Source organism: Rhipicephalus sanguineus, chromosome 5 (genome assembly GCF_013339695.2).
Source record: "Rhipicephalus sanguineus isolate Rsan-2018 chromosome 5, BIME_Rsan_1.4, whole genome shotgun sequence".
Taxonomy (NCBI): Eukaryota; Metazoa; Arthropoda; class Arachnida; order Ixodida; family Ixodidae; genus Rhipicephalus; species Rhipicephalus sanguineus.
In genome coordinates this window covers 157,508,862-157,526,100 of record NC_051180.1, presented here as the reverse complement: position 1 = coordinate 157,526,100, position 17,239 = coordinate 157,508,862, and the positions used below count along the sequence as shown (strand labels likewise).

The 17,239-nt window shown below is 44.6% G+C and overlaps 2 protein-coding genes across 2 annotated transcripts in view; both read right to left on the bottom strand.

The window, feature by feature from the left end:
* The window catches only part of LOC125758465 (uncharacterized), a 100,055-nt gene that overhangs the window by 57,795 nt on the left and 25,021 nt on the right, over positions 1 to 17,239 (bottom strand). The window lies entirely within an intron of this gene.
* On the bottom strand, positions 7,006 to 12,087 carry LOC119394373 (uncharacterized). The gene is made up of 3 exons (XM_049415766.1): positions 11,996 to 12,087; positions 10,661 to 10,769; positions 7,006 to 8,953 (listed from the first exon to the last, which is right to left on the bottom strand). The coding sequence occupies exons 2-3, from the start codon at positions 10,750 to 10,752 to the stop codon at positions 7,609 to 7,611; spliced, it is 1,437 nt and encodes a 478-aa protein (XP_049271723.1). The 5' UTR covers positions 10,753 to 10,769; positions 11,996 to 12,087; the 3' UTR covers positions 7,006 to 7,608.

Sequence of the window (17,239 nt, the reverse complement as noted above, 5' to 3'; positions counted from 1 at the left end):
AAAAAGCTATTTCATCGCGCGTATATTTATATAAAGAATAATCGTATCAGGTGCTGTACATTTACAAAACAGGAGAGCGCGTGCGGCGTTCGAAACGCTTGTGCGGCGTGTTTATCCGGAACGCGGGACTAATAATATTGATGCGATTATGGCATGCGCGTTTCATTGGGCATCAGTGCTATGGCAGGGGCTGTTTCAGGGTGTTGTATTGATCGCGCATATAACAGACAAAGCCTGTCAGCATGCCCATATCGCAAATGTTTCGTAATAATTTGTGACGATATTTTTTAAACTTGATTTTAGCCTACACTTGATCATTTACGATCTCTTGCGTACACTATCACCGGGATCACCTACTCGGCGCAGTGCATGTTGATGACGGTCACGTTAGGCAAATCGTGGAGCGAGTCGCTGGTCAGAAATCCGCTCCACAAACTTCCACCCACCACGCTAGTGGCGCAAATCCAGAAAAATCGTACTTTTTTTTATGGGGGGGGGGGGGGGGGGAGCTCGGTGAACAAACGTTTCAGCTTCATTCCCCAGCATGTATACCTGTTAATAGTAGATTCCCACGATTCACTCCTGGAAACTTTCTTGCATTGTAAAGGGTCATTATGTTTGGGATGACTTATTTATAATTAACATAACCATAGCCTGGCAATCAGATTCATAATTTATCATCAGCGGCTTCCGCCAAACTGTCAACATTTACTTACCGTCAACTGTTTACTTACTTTTTAATTTAAAGCCAATCATAATAAACATTTGCAACACATCAGGAGCACCCCGTAACATTTTGGAAAGTTCGTACTCTTCAGTGCTTTTTGAAAGAGAAAGCAGCTTCCACTTTTGTACTTTGTTTCTGCTCTTTGAAAGTGCTTTGGGAGGCACTTGTAAGGCATGCCCGAACACAAGGGGTGTCAGAACCCCCCATGATTTATGCCACTGCACCACCTTACCACAAAAGGACAAAAAATACGACATTTTTTGCAGGTTCTCAAAGTTCGTGCCCACAACAGGCCACAGAGTTTGCGGCGAACACTTCGAAGGAGGGAAGAAAACGTATATGGTTCGGGTACCGACAGTCTTTCCCCTTAAGCAAAAAATTATAAAGAAGCGTCGACAAATTCAAGTGAAGGTATGAAAGTCCATTTTTTATGGCAAGGCATCACTCAGCATGCACATAATTTAAACGTAGCAGCTGATAGAGTACGTTGTGACAAATAGATTATTTATTCATTACACCAGTGTGTTGACACGAATTTCTGCTACTTTTTCTATACACCTTGGAGAAGGATGATTTGCTGTGGCAGAGTTTTCCCATTAAAGGAATTTTCAAGTGCTATAGCTGTTTAAATATCTATTCATTATGTAATGAGATTTTTTCTTTACTTTCCACTGTTGCAGCGCACTCTACCTGCCAACCGTGTTGAAGTGCAACAGCCACACAGCGAGGAAACATCAAATGATGAAAACAGCACCGACTTGTGCAGTGCCACTGAGAACACTGCTTGTGATACATTCGAAGAACACTCATATACATATCATGAGCACAATGAAAATGATCTGCTAAAGAGGCAGCAAGAATCCATTCACCATCTTGAGCAGGAACTAGAAAAAGCTAAAGCAGTAATTACTGCATTGAAGAAGGAGTTAGAGGAGAAAACAAAGGCTAATGCAGATTCAGCAAGGCTGTATAACCGCCTTCAGCAAAAGAACAGATGTTTGGTGCTTGAAATATCACGTTTGAGTGGTTGCCTCAGAAAGGCCTCCAAAACAAAAAGAACAGAGTTTGAATACGATGTCTTGGCTCAGAACGAAAAGAGACTGCGCTACTATACTGGATTCGCATCACGCCTGCATTTGGAGGCATTTTGGTCGCTGTTAGAAGACGACGTGAACAGCCTGCAATTTTGGAATATGAAAGGAACTGCAAATGAAGACAGAAAGTTTCTGCTGCCGCTCAAGACACAGTTAATAATTGTGCTTATGAGGCTTCGGCTGGGACTTGACGGAGCTGACCTTGCATTCAGGTGAGCTAACCCTATTGTTGACTGTCAACCTCTCTGCTGTTATTCAAATATACATGTTCTCTAAATGAAGTGGTATTCCTTAGGTGCAAAGGAAATGCAACATGTTTTCTCATCATTGTAACTTTTGCAGTAATTTATAATACTTACAACATGCACATGTAAACTATCATGCTATAATGCAAGGATAGGACTTAACAAGGAATATTATTGGAGTTTAGTTTTTCGACAAAGTGACTTTTTCCTATAGCTGCTGCCCTGAACGACAAGTGCCTCCCATGGCACTAGTTAAAGGACTCCTAATCCACACAGAGGTTGAAATTTAGTTGTGTTGTTGCAGTTGCGCATGAGACTACAGCGAACATGTTCCTTTGAGAATGTTTTGAAGTAATGCTGTAATAGTGGAGTTAAACGTGTTTGATATCTAAATGCTGCCCTCGCTCGTTTCACTCTTTCCTTCACTACACCCCGCACATTGGCTCATCTCTTCTCTTGGCTGATGGTTCCTACTTGTTCAGCAAGGAGGATAAGCAGGGAGGACACATACTTGCAGGCAGACAAACAGGCTCTCTCTGCTGTTGACGTGACCAGGTTCTCCTGGTGACGTCGCAACCAATGCTGGGAATGGCGAATGACCCAGAGAGGAACACTGCATTGTTTATTTTTATTTTGTGGTGCACCTGCGGCACATGGTACTGCTGTGTTTGATACCGATGATTGTGACATTCCGAATTCGATGCATGCATTTACTTGAAATGTTAAAAAAATAACGGGGATAGTTTAGGGGCTCTTCAATTTTCATACAAGTGCCCGTCACTTCAACTCTCCATCTTCTAGCTGCTTCTTGCATTGTTTTAATATGATACAAGACAGAACATTGTGGAAGTCTCTCTTCATTTACAGGTTTGATGTGTCGGAGAGCACGGTGTCCCGCCTATGGGTAACCTGGCTTGACTTCCTACACAACAAGCTACGCCAGGTATGCAAAAACTCTTTTAATTTGACAGTCACATAATCATCGTTACTACGTTATTTGTATAAAAAGACGCCTATTTTCACATTGATGCGAGAAAAAGTCTAGTCCATGGTGCGGTACAACCTAACGGAATGTCTGAAGTTATTGATACTCGTAGGCACTTTCAAGATGTGTTGTGAGAATACGATAGATTTCAGCCTGCAATACAATATTGCCAACTAAACAGTGTATGTGGGCTATTTCAGCTACACAATACGTGTACACAGCAATACACTGTTAAAGGGAACACCTGAGCGTATGGCTGCTGGTTGACACCACGGTTAGCCGGTGGCTGCAACGAGTTTTGCGCGGGCACCATGATCACCATGCGTGGTGCTCTTCGAATGAAGCTTGGACTTGTTGTGCCTATACACAATGAGTGAAACTGCCTTGATCTTGGTTGTCAAATCATCCAGAGATTGGACTGGTTTTCTCAGAGAAAGAATACGAGAGTTCAAGTTGGAAGGGAAAGGTGTCATGCCTACAGAATCTAGCTCTATGGATAAGCCAGTTGCTAATTCCATAGATCCATATGTCTGATCGCATGAAGAAGGTAGGAAGAACGCCTCGATTTAGATGTATTCTTTTCAGCAGAAAATAATTTGTGTCTCATTTGCATGGCAGTGGACAGAAATATTGAAAATGTGACTTAAGAATAACATGCATGCCGTTCACAGCGGCTGGTTGGCAATTGTGGGAAGGGCGTTACTTGTGAGCTTTTGCTGTCATATTGGTTCATGTAAGTCATTATTTTTGTGCTGCGATGCAGTAGAGTATTTCTTTCCTCAATGCAAATAAGTTTAATAAATAAAAACGTGACACCGCAAACAAGTTTATGCACAACGTCAACTGAAAATAAGGATGTAATCATGCAAGTGTAATGACGTAGCAGTGTCACAAATGTACAATAATAATAATATCTGGGGTTTTACGTCCCAAAACCACGATATGGTTATGAGAGACCGTAGTAGAGGGTTCCAGAAATTTTGGCCATCTGGTGTTCTTTAACATGCACTGACATCACACAGTACACAGGCCTCAACCATTTCGCCTCCACCGAAGCGACCGTCGCGGCCGGGATCGAACTCGCGACCTTTGGGTCAGCTGCCGAGCACCATAGCCACTGTACCACCGAGGCGGACCACAAATGTATAAAGAAGGGATGACACCAGTCCTCTCTTAACTGGAGCGTTAATGAAAAATTTTACAAAATTATATACGAAATGGATATGTGCCAATATACTAATTATTTGGGAAACAAAGCTTGTTGCAAAAACGCCATAAACAATAAGCATCATTTTGTATTCAAGTATGCACAGTGAATACTTGAACCGTAAGTAACCCTGTGAGTTTATTGTACAAGTGTCGGCACTCGTGTCTTCACTTCTCTGTGCCTATTTGTTGCACTGCTTCAAAATGAAAATGTAGACTGACTTTCCGAGCTCTGTTCACAAGAGCAGCAGTTCGGGAGAGTTGCATGTTGTCGCTTCTCACATTGAGTACTTTTGATGCTTTATATTTTGCCATGGTGTTGTCCACACAAACATGGTTCTGTGGAATGAAGAAGCTTTTTTTTTTTATCGCAGGATGCAGGTGCCCACATGGATGCCACCAGATCTGTGTGACAAGTATCGCCCACAAGCCTTCCTTTCCAAGGGATTCAACACCGTGGACGGTATCCTCGACTGCACAGAGATCTTCATTGAAACGCCGTCATCTTTTCGCGTTCAAAGTGAGACGTATTCGTTGTACAAGAAGCACAATACCGCCAAGGGACTGATTGTTTGCAGCCCCAACGGATTTGTGACATTTGTCTCGGACCTCGCACCTGGCCGTTTGTCGGACAAGGCCTTGACCAATCACTGTGGAATCTTAGATAAATTCACTCCTGGGCGCAGCATCATGGCCGATAGAGGATTCACTATTGCAGATGAATGTAAGACACGTTCGTTAGGTCTCAACATTCCTCCTTTTATGGGTGGACGGCCGCAGCTGTCAGAAAAAGACGAAGAGGAAACAAGACGAATCGCAAGCGTGCGAATACACGTTGAGAGAGTCATCAGGAGGGTGAAAACCTTCAGAATACTATCACAGATTTTCCCAAACAGTATGGCTGAACAACTCAACAAAGTGTGGCAGATCTGTGCCCTGTTGTCTAACTTCATTGATTCACCTTTGCTGAAAACTACACCCAGCTGAACACTAGAAAAACTGCTTTTTGAGATGGTCAGGAAAATTTAGACATTGTCAAAAGTTAATGCCAAACTCTTGTTTCAGTGGCTGCATTGTGTGCGTCTCTGCTCCTTGATCTTCCCGTAAAAATTTGTACAGCAAAAGCTTGTTGATTCATGTCTCACAGGACCGAAAAAAATATCCGAATTAACTAAATTCTGAACTTTCGAAAGTATCAAGAAAAAAATTAAGTGTGTGTAATGTCAATACACTTCTATTTTCTTGAAGAATAAGTAAATCCTGCACTTACTTTTCATAAGAGCAGTTTAAAAGCAGTAATTTTCGCCACTTGTGACCTTGTCTACATTGTAACCGCGGCTCACGACCTTCCTGTCTTCACTAACCCGAAACGTGCTAACTCAAAATTAACTGGAAACGTTCCCATACGGTTCACGCTGATGGCAGTAGTGATGCAGATTGCACCACCTCGTTTCGGTTGCCTGCGAACACTGTTGTCGCTCCTTTGCACCACACGATTGTGGTGCTTCGTGTGGGGTGCACTTTGAGAATCGTCCGAATTAAACGGGTTGCGGCCAATTATGACCGAATTAAGGAGGGTTTGATTCCATTAAACAACACTCATGCTGGCCGGGACCAGAGAGCGCGCCTGAATTATCCGATTTTCTGAATTAATGGCTTTCAAATTAACAAGATTTTACTGTATTTATTAATATGCGAGATTAGCACTCATGTCCTAACCTCACGTTTTCAGTTAGCTAGCACTTTTTCATTCAGACATCTGAATACTTCTGCATGATCAAACAAGAGTATGCGCTAGAAGGAAAGTGATGTATGTGCTTGTTTTGTGAAAGTGATGGCACAGTGGCCAGCACTTTCAAGAGACTGTCAGCAATGATGTTCAGTGACTTTTCGTTGCCTAAGTGATGTCTTGCATTAATGTATCAATATGTCCTTGCACTGTTGATTGCAGGAAAGGTTTACACACTGTTATGCACGTTACGCACATGTGTGATAACTTTTGATATATGTTCAACCAGTGGCTGCCATATGAAAGAATTTCAGCGTACAATTAAATTATCAGTGTTCCCACACATGATCCAACAGTCTCCCTCTGTGCTCATGAGCTGCTTGAACTATGCCAGTAAAGATAACTGTGTTTACTTTGTTTCTGTCCACCTCTTGTAAATTATACGTTAATGCCCTCTGAATAATAAAGTGAATACTCTCCTATGTACAGTTTCATTGCTTTCTCCAAACGTTGCTGCTAGTGTAAGTGTCTCAACATCTTGAAACTTTAAAGAAAGACAAAACCATTCTTAGGCGCTCGAAGCGAAGACACGTTTGACCTTTAACAGTTAGGAATAAAGCTTTTTCTACGGTTTTTCTTTCAAACAAAATTACTGTTCACGTGGTTGTGTCGGTGAAGACACAAACAATCAAACCAGTACAGAATGAGTTGTTTATCGAGGTGCAATCGTGGTGAGACAATATATTATTCACAGTGCAGGCAAAAAACACTTGCAGTACAGAGATAGTGGCAAGACACATGCTTTGTGCTGAGCAGTGGTAACATGAGCAGGTCACATAAAAATAAATAATCGCATGGGCTGCAGCAGATGGCAAACTTCAGGTAGCACGCAGGAACAGTTCTTGCGTCATGCCACCAAGCATGACATCATATTCCAGTACACCAATGTGTCCACGTACATCGCAAGGTCCTAAGTACCATCACAGATGGTTCTCGCTATGTCGTATCGAGGTCCATAATCCAAACCAGTTGGTAGTCCTTGTGGCATCGTTGAAGATTGAAGCAATGAGTGTCAATCCTTTGTTGGGTCTTGATATGCAGGAGGGCAAGCAGTCTTGCTTCTTTGGCTCATTTGTAGATAAATTGCGAGATCAAGATTGGCTTTGTTGGCGACATTTGGCCACATTGCACTGAACGTCATTGGGGTATTCCTCGCATAAACCAGCTTGAACGATGCATGTTCGCAGTTTCTTGTGTTGTTACACAATGCATTTTCTATGGAGGCGAAAATGCCTGAGGCCTGTGTACTTAGATTTCGGTGCACGTTGAAGAACCCCAGGTGGCCGAAATTTCCAGAGAGCTCCACTACGGCGTGTCTCATAATCATATCGTGGTTTTGGGACGTTAAGCCCCAACACTTATTATTATTACAGATAGAGAGCTGCTATGTAGCAGCTTTGTGCCACTCCTCGGCCAGATACATGATACATGGGATATATTAGTACCGAAGATAATTTTCTGCACACATCATTAAAGTGAGATTACGCATAGTACATCATACACCAGCAGAATATAAATCATGCAGAAAGGGATGACAAAGAGGAACAGTAAATTTACACTGATTAAGAAAGCTGCCAATTTCCAGAGAAATAAGGCACCAGGTACTGGTCAGCAAAAAACTTGCAGCACTTCACCAGCTCAGTGAAGAATGCCTCATCAAAATGTACAGGAACTTGCACACACTTTTCTTCACTGTACACGAAGAGGACACAACTCTTCAGACCGGTAACCCCCATTTGTGTCTGCACCTGGGTAAAATACCTGCTGCTGGCTTTGAGGCATCCACCACGCAGTTCATTCTTGCAAAATGCATCAATTCTCATGGGGCTTTTGATCTCCAAAAGGCGTGGTGCACAACAACTGCATGTAGCGATTCCGTCTGGGCTTGCCCCAAGGAAAGGATGGCTGCGGCATAAAAAAAGACCACACTGCCTCACGTCGATGTCCACGTGCTGTTTATTTTTTTCAAGGAAGGCCTTCCTTGCGCTGTCTTTGCATAAAAGGCCCCGCTTCATGGCATAAGTAGCACGCACTTTCTTAACCATGATAGTGCTTAGCAGAGAGCGCACATCATGGGGCCCCATCTTTCTTTTGCACGTGCTATTCACCCATGTGTACACTCTATGCACCGATGATGCAGTCATAATTCCTTTCCGGTAATGATGCCACATGGGTGATCCACTCTGTAGCCTTGTGGCATTCTCCACAGCATTCACGTCATTAACTGTGTACTGGACTGCACTTCCAGCTTTTACAGCATCAAGCCATCGTTTCGGCATTGCTTTGTCTTCTTCAGCACAATTTGCTGTTTCTGCAATTCTCACGGGCAAGAAGTCGTTTGCCTCAAGAATGTCGGCAAAGCAGTCGAGGCCGCATTTCTTAAGATTGCCATGCAAGTTTATCAGGCTGGGTGTTTTCATCACCTTTCTGTCTGCTTTCAAAGATGAATACTGAATTCGCTTTTGGTGTCGTTCTGGTGCACAGCTGATCCTGTCGCAGGTGTCCTTGGAAAAGACTACATTCTCAAAATCTTCCGTGACCTTCCTGGGGTCTCTGGGGTGATACCACTGTCGTTCTGTCTCTGTGCACGAGAGAGAGTCTGGCACAGATGCCAGATCATGCTGTGCAATGTACATTAAACCATACAAGACACAGCAGATGTGCTTGCACACTGCACCTTTGCCTGCAACGCAGGTGCAGCTCCCCGAAACTACCTCACCATCACATTTATACAACTTGATGGATGCCTTGTACAGGGTCCTAGTAGTCATGGAAGCTAGCACTTCTGCACGTACAACGGTCTCTGCACCACTGCCTTCCAAAAACTGCAGCTTCTGCAAATGTCCTGAAGTGAAGAGGCGTATCCCGGCATCACGATGTTTTTGAGCACCTTTGCTTTCTATGTACCTGCATGAAATATTATAATGTCAGCATATAGTGTGCAACTTATTGAGTGCAGATGTACACCTGGAAAGATAAATAAAATGAATAATACCATTTTTATGGAATTGCAACTTATAACTGGAGTTCAAAAACTGTTCTGAAAGATTATAATTGTGTGGTAAATGACCCCTCAAGCTTCATAAAACAGTATCTCTCTCTCTCTGCCTTTTGTCACAGTGTACTGTGCTGAACAACTGAGTTAATGAATCAATCCAGCTGGTAAAGCATAAGCGATAACAAGCTACTGACCAAGGACAAGCACCTACCCGCAGCTCAACACTGCAAACACAGCTATATATCTGCAATCATAGGTCGGCAAAAAACGTGAGCTCACTCAGACTCACTCACAATTTATATATTGCGCTTAGGGCTCCCTCAGGCTGAGGCTTGCCAAAATTTTTCCTGAACTGGACTCACTCACACACGAAATTTTTTTTCCCAACCGGACTCACTCGTACTCACACTCACGAAAATTTTACTCCCCCGGACTCACTCAAACTCAGACTCACGGCTCAATCTGAGTCTGAGAGAGTTGGACTGAGCTGACTCATGAGTGAGTTTGCCGACCTATGTCTAGAATACACTAAAAGCAAACTGGGAACACAGAAGGCAAACAATTTCTGTCAGAGTGAAAGCTCAATCCTTGAGAATGTCTGAAACGTCAGCATTTGACGCAGCAGCGCTTCAGTAAATGAGAAAAGACCAGTGTGAGGATTTTTTATTATGTCACAGACTTAACTGGCTTACTCCGAACTCGCAGTGTGCTGGCAGGTTTCCACGTGCCTGTATGAACTCTATCACATTTTTGAGGAATGCTGAAGGATTAAGTGGAATCATGCGCATGTGTCAGACACTGTTTGCTGATAGTAGGCCTCCCATAGTTTGCGACACATTCTGGTACTACATGACAGGACATTACCTGGCATGTCCAGCAGATTTGGAGCACTCACTCGTTAAGCAAGCTTATTATTTTGCAGTGTGTAGGTGCAGTTTTATGTTGCACACACTGACTGTTTGCCGGATGCTTTCATGACCTGCCCCTTTTTGTAGGTTTATTATGTAGTTGTTTTTTTCTTTCTGTGCTTCCAGTTGTGTTTGTGTTCAAATCCTTCCTATTCGTCATCCCTTTTTTTTCATCTTTGTAGTAAAATATTAGATTCTTGCACTGCACTTTTTGTATACAGGTGTTTGTTACTCTGTAACCTCCCTGAAAAAATGTCCTTGTGATGCTACAACAGGTCCAAATAAATAAATAGGTAATGATATGTGTCATGCAGATGTTTATACCACTCTGTGGATGTGCTTGCTGAAAATTTAATGTCATTTAAGTCAAGCTGCTGCGTGCAAGAGCTGAAAGTTGACGAATGCTGTCTGTCTTAAAAGCCCCGTGGCATTCAAGAAGTTGGCACATACTATTTCATATTTTCGTTATTGTTCCGAAAGGCTCAGATTATTTCTACATTCATTGCCATGTCATAATTTTGCTCCTCAACATGCTCGAAGGAGAAATTTCATAGGTGTTATTTGTCAACAAACATTTTGTGGTGACATAATCACCCTAAGAAAGGTTACTTATGTGTTCTGGCAAGGGGACGCACTGAAAAACAAACTTTAACCCATGTCTCGGCTTATTTATAAATTGGTTCCACTTTAACACAATGTTGTACATACCTATAGATGTGTTCTTTTCCAAAGAATGGGTTCAGTGACTTTGTCTGACTGGTCCACTTTTCCTGGTTGTCGGTTATAGGTCTACATGCCATGATCACGATATACAGGCCTGCGACAAAACAATATTTAGCATGCTGCAACCTACCATTGCCAAGTGCTACCACACTTTTATGAGCTTGTCATATAATAAAATTTCATAAGCCAAAGGTTTATATGGCGTGATTATTCTTACTGTTTCAACCGTACTCTTAGATGACCACACTATGAGGACCAGCACACATGCAGCTAGCTCCCACAGCCATATGCTGCTTGAAGTGCTAACTTGGTCGTCTTCCACAAACAAAGCTCCACTGAAAACGTAGCTGCGTTTTGGAAAGTGCTAGCAACAAACTATCCATACACAATAACCATCAATGCAAAAGGAATGATGATGCAGCACGAACGCGGCACGAACTACGGTTCCGTAAAATTTCAAGTGCTTGGGCGAGCACGTTTTTCCGTGAGCGACGAATTTTTCTTAGCCCTTAAAGCACATGCCCATCAGTGGCTAGCTACCCATGATAACCGATGCAGCACGAACGCGGCACGAACTACAGCTCCGTAAAATTTCAAGTGCTTGGGCGAGCCACAAATTTTTCTTAGCACATGCCAGTCAGTGGCTAGCTACCCATGATGACCGATGCAGCAGAGACGGCTGCATGATAGCGAACTAGACAAATCGGCATTTCGTCACCCACTACACAGGCGTTCTCGGCTGCGCGTCACGATAATCTAATATGTAAAGCAGCCTTTCCATTTCCTATATTTCTCCTTGTTGCGTATCGCCTGGGTGGTGGTCAGAGCGACGGTACGTAGGCGCGCGTAATCGGCGGGATCAGCTGACCGCTAAGGGCGCATTACAAGAACGGCAGAATCGAGCGCGCAACACAGAGACAACATATCGGGCCTGCACTTCCGTGCGTCTTTACTGCTCGGTTTTTCAGTGCTCGGAAAGCTCCAACTGCACCACATTCGGAATGTGTTTAGCAAATGCCCGTCGCTAATGCAGCGAAATACGATCAGCGCGATGCTTCTCACTTCCGCGAAGCGGCCCATACAGCCTTTGGCAACTACCTTTACATTGCCTTACGTTGACTACACCACTTACATAATCTAAACGTTAACTGACGACCAGCTCAGGGTCACAAACCTCTCTGTTTCAGAATAAATGCACGGAAAGACCACGCCGGCTCGTCGGTTTATGCCGAGCCGATCCGGCCGCTGCAGCTGTGCAATATAGCGTGATATTTTACAAACTACGCTGTAAGAAAGAATAAGCTTCGTTGAAACACTTACCTAGAAGGTCTGAGTAGTAATGTCAAGCACATGCGATGTTGATCGAAGTCGATTTTCTTCACACGGCGCAAGTTGATCGGAGAGTCCTGCAAACCGCAGCGGCACAAGCGCTCCGAGAACTACAACTAAGATGGCGGCCGGTCAGTCGTCGTCGAGCTGGCGCATGCGCAGTATGCTCGGTGACATCGGTCTATTGCACGGCCGCTACTAAAACAATCATTTTGGTTCATTTTAGCGACCGTGCCAGTGACTTTTATAGCATCGCGCGAGCGCATGTCTTTTGTGTGAGTGTGTGAGGGGGGGGGGGTGCTTTTGCTTATTACAATTGGAGGAGAAAAAATGGACAGACAGATTTCAGCAAATTATAATTCGAGAGTTATCTGCGAAATTTCATCCTCTCAAACTGCAATAAACGGTTACCAAAATAAAGTACATCTTGATGATCAGTTGAACGCATGGCTACCACTAATTACCGGAGTTAGAACCTCCTAGAACACATGCTTCTGCCAGCGAGACGTCTGACAATGAATACGTTTGCGTGAGGAAGAAGACAATGATTTTTCCATGTGAGGCAAGATTTTTTTTCTCTTGGGAACAGTAATAAACCAAGATGGTTTGTGCGTTGGAGGGTAAGACACCCCGTTATTTTCGTCTCTTTGTTCTCATTTGTAACCTTTCGCGACGCTGTGCAGGCGCGTTCGTGGTCGTCTCGAACGAGCGTTTACAACGATGAAAGCCAGGCGCAAGACGCGCGTAGTCACACATACTGCTGACTGAACTTGTATAGCTTCCACAGCGTTGCATATATTGTATGAAACTGAGTATAGGTACATCGGCCAGCGTAGGCGTGCACACGAGGGGGCTGGGTGCCCCCCCCCCCCCCTTGGGAGGGAGAGAATAAAACATTTATTGGTAGAAATAAGTCGCTATTGGGGGTGGGCCTCCTAGTCCGGAAGACCATTGGCTCTTGCCGCCGCCCGGGCACGACGGTCGACCAGGGCTTGTTGCTGCACTGGGTCAGAGCTGGACAGGGTCGCCTTGGGGGCTTACATGACCGGTCATGTAATCCAGTTTTTATTTATGCTTGTTCTATAAAAGCATGAATACACTTATTTGTTGTGGAAAGCTGTGGTTTTCCTTTATTTTGACTTACAGGCACCATCCAAGGTCTATCCAAATAGGTCGCGAAGCTTCGGGCGAAAAGCGGTTCAGATCCTATTGTCATCGACATCAGCATGGGGAGTTATGGGAGTAGCGATTGAAGCGCGACTAGGTGTGGTGGGAACAAACACTAATAACAAAAAACCTAATTTCATTCAACAACAAAATAATATTTATATTTTATGACCGAGATTTATTTCAGAATAACATTTATTTAGATCCAGTGTACAAAGAATTCATGAAAATGTATATGCATTATCAAAAATCTTCTTATTAGCGCCCTCTAAAGAATGACACATGCCATTGCTCTGCGACGCAGTCCTTGTAGTGTTCGGAAAGGCGCGCGTAATGTTCGTCCCAAGGTCGATTCAAATAGGTCGCGAAGCTTCGGGCGAAAAACGGTTCAGAACCTATTGCCAACGACACCAGCAAGGGGAGTTATGGGTGCTGCGATTGAAGCGCGACTATGTTTGGAGGGAACAAACACTAATAGCGAAAAACCAAGTTTTATTCAAACGTAAAGCAATCTTTATGTCTTACAAATTACATTTATTTCCCCAACAATATTATGTAGGCGCAATGTGCCAAGAATGTACGACAGTGTTTAATTCTTAGGAAAAACCTTTTTCTTAGCGCCCCCTGAAGGGAGGCGCACGTCATTGTCATTCAGTGCAGCCCTTGCGGTGCATGGAAAGGTGCGCTCGTAAGTTCGTCTGCGGCGACACGCTCCCTCAGGTGTTCTGGTGTTTCGCACTTCCATGCGTTCTGTGAATTATTGTGGTGAGAATTTGATTTTGGTGTGCGCGAAGTTGCGAGGTGCGTTTCATGGTTGGTGATCGTGTTGGCTACGGTGTTCAACGGACAACGGCACGAGGCGGCTAACATTTCACGCCCAACGCTTTCTTCGGTACTCGCGGAAACGATGTGGTCTTCCAAGGATGCAATAGCAACACGCGTACGCCTGGCGAGCCCTCTCTTCTAGATAAGACACCGGGGCAACGGTTCGGAGTAGTGTACTTGCTGGATTTTCATGGATCAGCATTCCTGCTACCCGGTTTCCTTCGTGAACACGCGGTGCCTGCTATATTTCCTGTTATCGGTGAGCAGATCGCTAAGTTATCTGTCGCGCTACAATCACTACAACTCGAATGTCTTCATACGCTACACGTAAGGTTATTTTATCGGAACAAAAGGCGAAACATAGTGCACGTAGTGTACGCACTTTTTGTGCTTATGACATTTGTTGCTCATTGTGTAGGGTGTGTTAAATTGCGTTATTGTAATCATTGAATAAAACTGAAAAATCATTATTTTGGCGTGACCATGCGTCATTCCTTCTCGTCAGAACTGAAGCACACATGCAATGCGCTCTTTAAGTCCCCTGCGCATGTGCGAAGCAAATAAGCATCGCTGCAAACACAAGAAATACGCATTTGCCTACTTTATTCACGCTGTGGAAGATGACGCGAAAGCAGAATAAAAGCTCAGAGAATAAATTTCCTGGTAAGACTAAGGAGAATTCCACGACGGTACACTTAAACACCGCTGTTTAGTCACGGGTCGACATTAGTTTAGCTAGCGTTGGCTTCAAGCGCATTCGCCAAGGGCTTGCCGGCTCGCCGTAGCGCGAGTCCTTAGCGATCTCGGGCCTAAGAAAAATATTTTGAGGTCAAATTTCGCGCTAGTGCCAACAAAATGACGTCACTTTTTACCGGATATTGCGTCACATCCGCTTTATTTTTTGTTCCGCCGGAAGAGTTCCCTCCTCACACAGATGGCGCTAAGCCCCATGAGCACCTGATGAGCAGCCATTTTCTGAACGTATGGGCTTCTATGGAAGCTTCGCTACCATTTACATTTACCTTGTTCGTCCTGCGGCGACACACCCCCTCAGGTGTGCTGGTGTTTCGCACTTGCATGCGTGCTGTGAATTATTGTGGTGAGAATTTGATTTTTGTGTGCGCGAAGTTGCGATGTGCGTTTCATCATTGGTGAACGTGTTGGCTACGGTGTTCAACGGACAACGGCACGAGGCGGCTAACATTTCACGCCGAACGCTTTCCTCGGTACTAGCGGAAACGATGTGGTGTTCCAAGGATGCAATAGCAACACGCGTACGCCTGGCGAGCCCTCTCTTCTAGATAAGACACCGGGGCAACGGTTCGGAGTAGTGTGCTTGCTGGATTTTCATGGATGAGTATTCCTGCTGCCCGGTTTCCTTCGTGAACATGCGGTGCCTACTATATTTCCGGTTATCGGTGAGCAGATCGCTAAGTTATCTGTCGCGCTACGATCGCTACAATTCGCATGTCTTGATACGTTACACGTAAGGTTAATTTATCGGAACAAAAGGCAAAACATAGTGCACGTAGTGTACGCACCTTTTGTACTTATGACATTTGTTGCTCATTGTGTAGGGTGTGTTAAATTGCTTTATTGTGACCATTGAATAAAACTGAAATATCATTATTTTGGCGTGACCAGGCGTCATTTCTTCTCGTTAGAACTGAAGCACGCATGCAATGCGCTCTTTAAGTCCCCTGCGCATGTGCGAAGCAAATAAGCAACGCTGCAAATATGAGATGTACGCTGCTGCCTACGTTATTCACGCTGTGGAAGATCACACGAACGCAGAATAAAAGCTCAGAGAATAAAGTTTCCTGGTAAAACCAAGGCGAATTCCACGACGGTACACTTAAACACGGCTGTTTATTCACGGGTCGATACTAGTTTAGCTAGCGTTGGCTTCAAGCGCATTCGCCAAGGGCTTGCCGGCTCGCTGTAGCGCGAGTCCTTAGTGATCAGGGGCCTAGGAAAAATATTTTGAGGTCAAATTTCGCGCTAGTGCCAACAAAATGACGTCACTTTTTTACCGGATATTGCGTCACATCCGCTTTATTTTTGTTCCGCCGGAAGTGTTCCCTCCTCACACAGATGGCGCCAAGCCCCATGAGCAGCTGATGAGCAGCCATTTTCTGAACGTATGGGCTTCTATGGAAGCTTCGCTACCATTTACATTTACCTTGCACCATCGACAAAAGAGAGGGAGAGAGAGGTTTGTTTATAGAAAGGCAGAGAGGTCGGCCTGAGCGATATTATGCTCTAGCCTGCTACTCTACACCGGGGGTGGGAAAGGGGAGAAAAAAGAATGATGGATGACGATGGTAAGTAAGAGAGGTGAGTATGTACAGTCCCGTCTAGGTGGTGCAGTGCTATAGCCGCGCATCCAGTCCAGTGGCTTGTAGGAAAGCTGCAACCGCTCTTATGACCACCGTTGTGCTGTTGGCGTCAGGCCATGGGCCCAACACAACCTCATCAGTTAATGGCCTACTATGCACTCCTTCAGTCGAGGAAATCAGTTTCTGTCGTTCGCGTGCGTATACTGGGCAGGTACAAAATATGTGCTCAAGTGTTTCTGGCACTTGACAATGATCACAGTTGGGACCGGTGTCACTGCAGCCGATGATATGTGCATAACGTCTTGTGAAGGCCACACCAAGAAGAATTCGGTGAATCATACTTGTGTTGTGTCGTTTTAATTTACGAGGCATACAGAACCTCATTTCGGGGTCCCATTTGTGTAATCGCCGGTGTCGTCCCTCCGGTTTGGCCCAGTGCTCAAGTGTGAGGTCACGCATTACGTACCGAAGCAGGGCGTTCGTGTCTGGCCGTGAAAACGCAGTGCGCACTTCAGGGCCACTGGTCAAGGCTCCTTTAGCTTCGGCGTCTGCGTCTTCGTTTTCCATTATGCCGCAGTGGGCAGGAATCCATTGGAAGGTGATGAGGTGGCCATTTGTTGAAGCAACGTGAAGAAGCCCTATAATTTCTATGGCTAAAATATAGTATGGACCTTGTCTAATGACGCAATTAATGGTTTGCAAAGCGGGTTTCGCATCGCAGAATATTGTCCATGTACGAGGTTGCTCTCCAGAAATGAATCTTATTGCTTCCCGGATAGCAACAAGCTCTGCGGCAGTTGATGTGGCCTTGTGGTCTATTTTGTACCGTCGAGCTATAACCATTTATGGGATGACAAAGGCTGCAGCAGAGGTACATAGCGTGGTAGATCCATCGGTGTACACG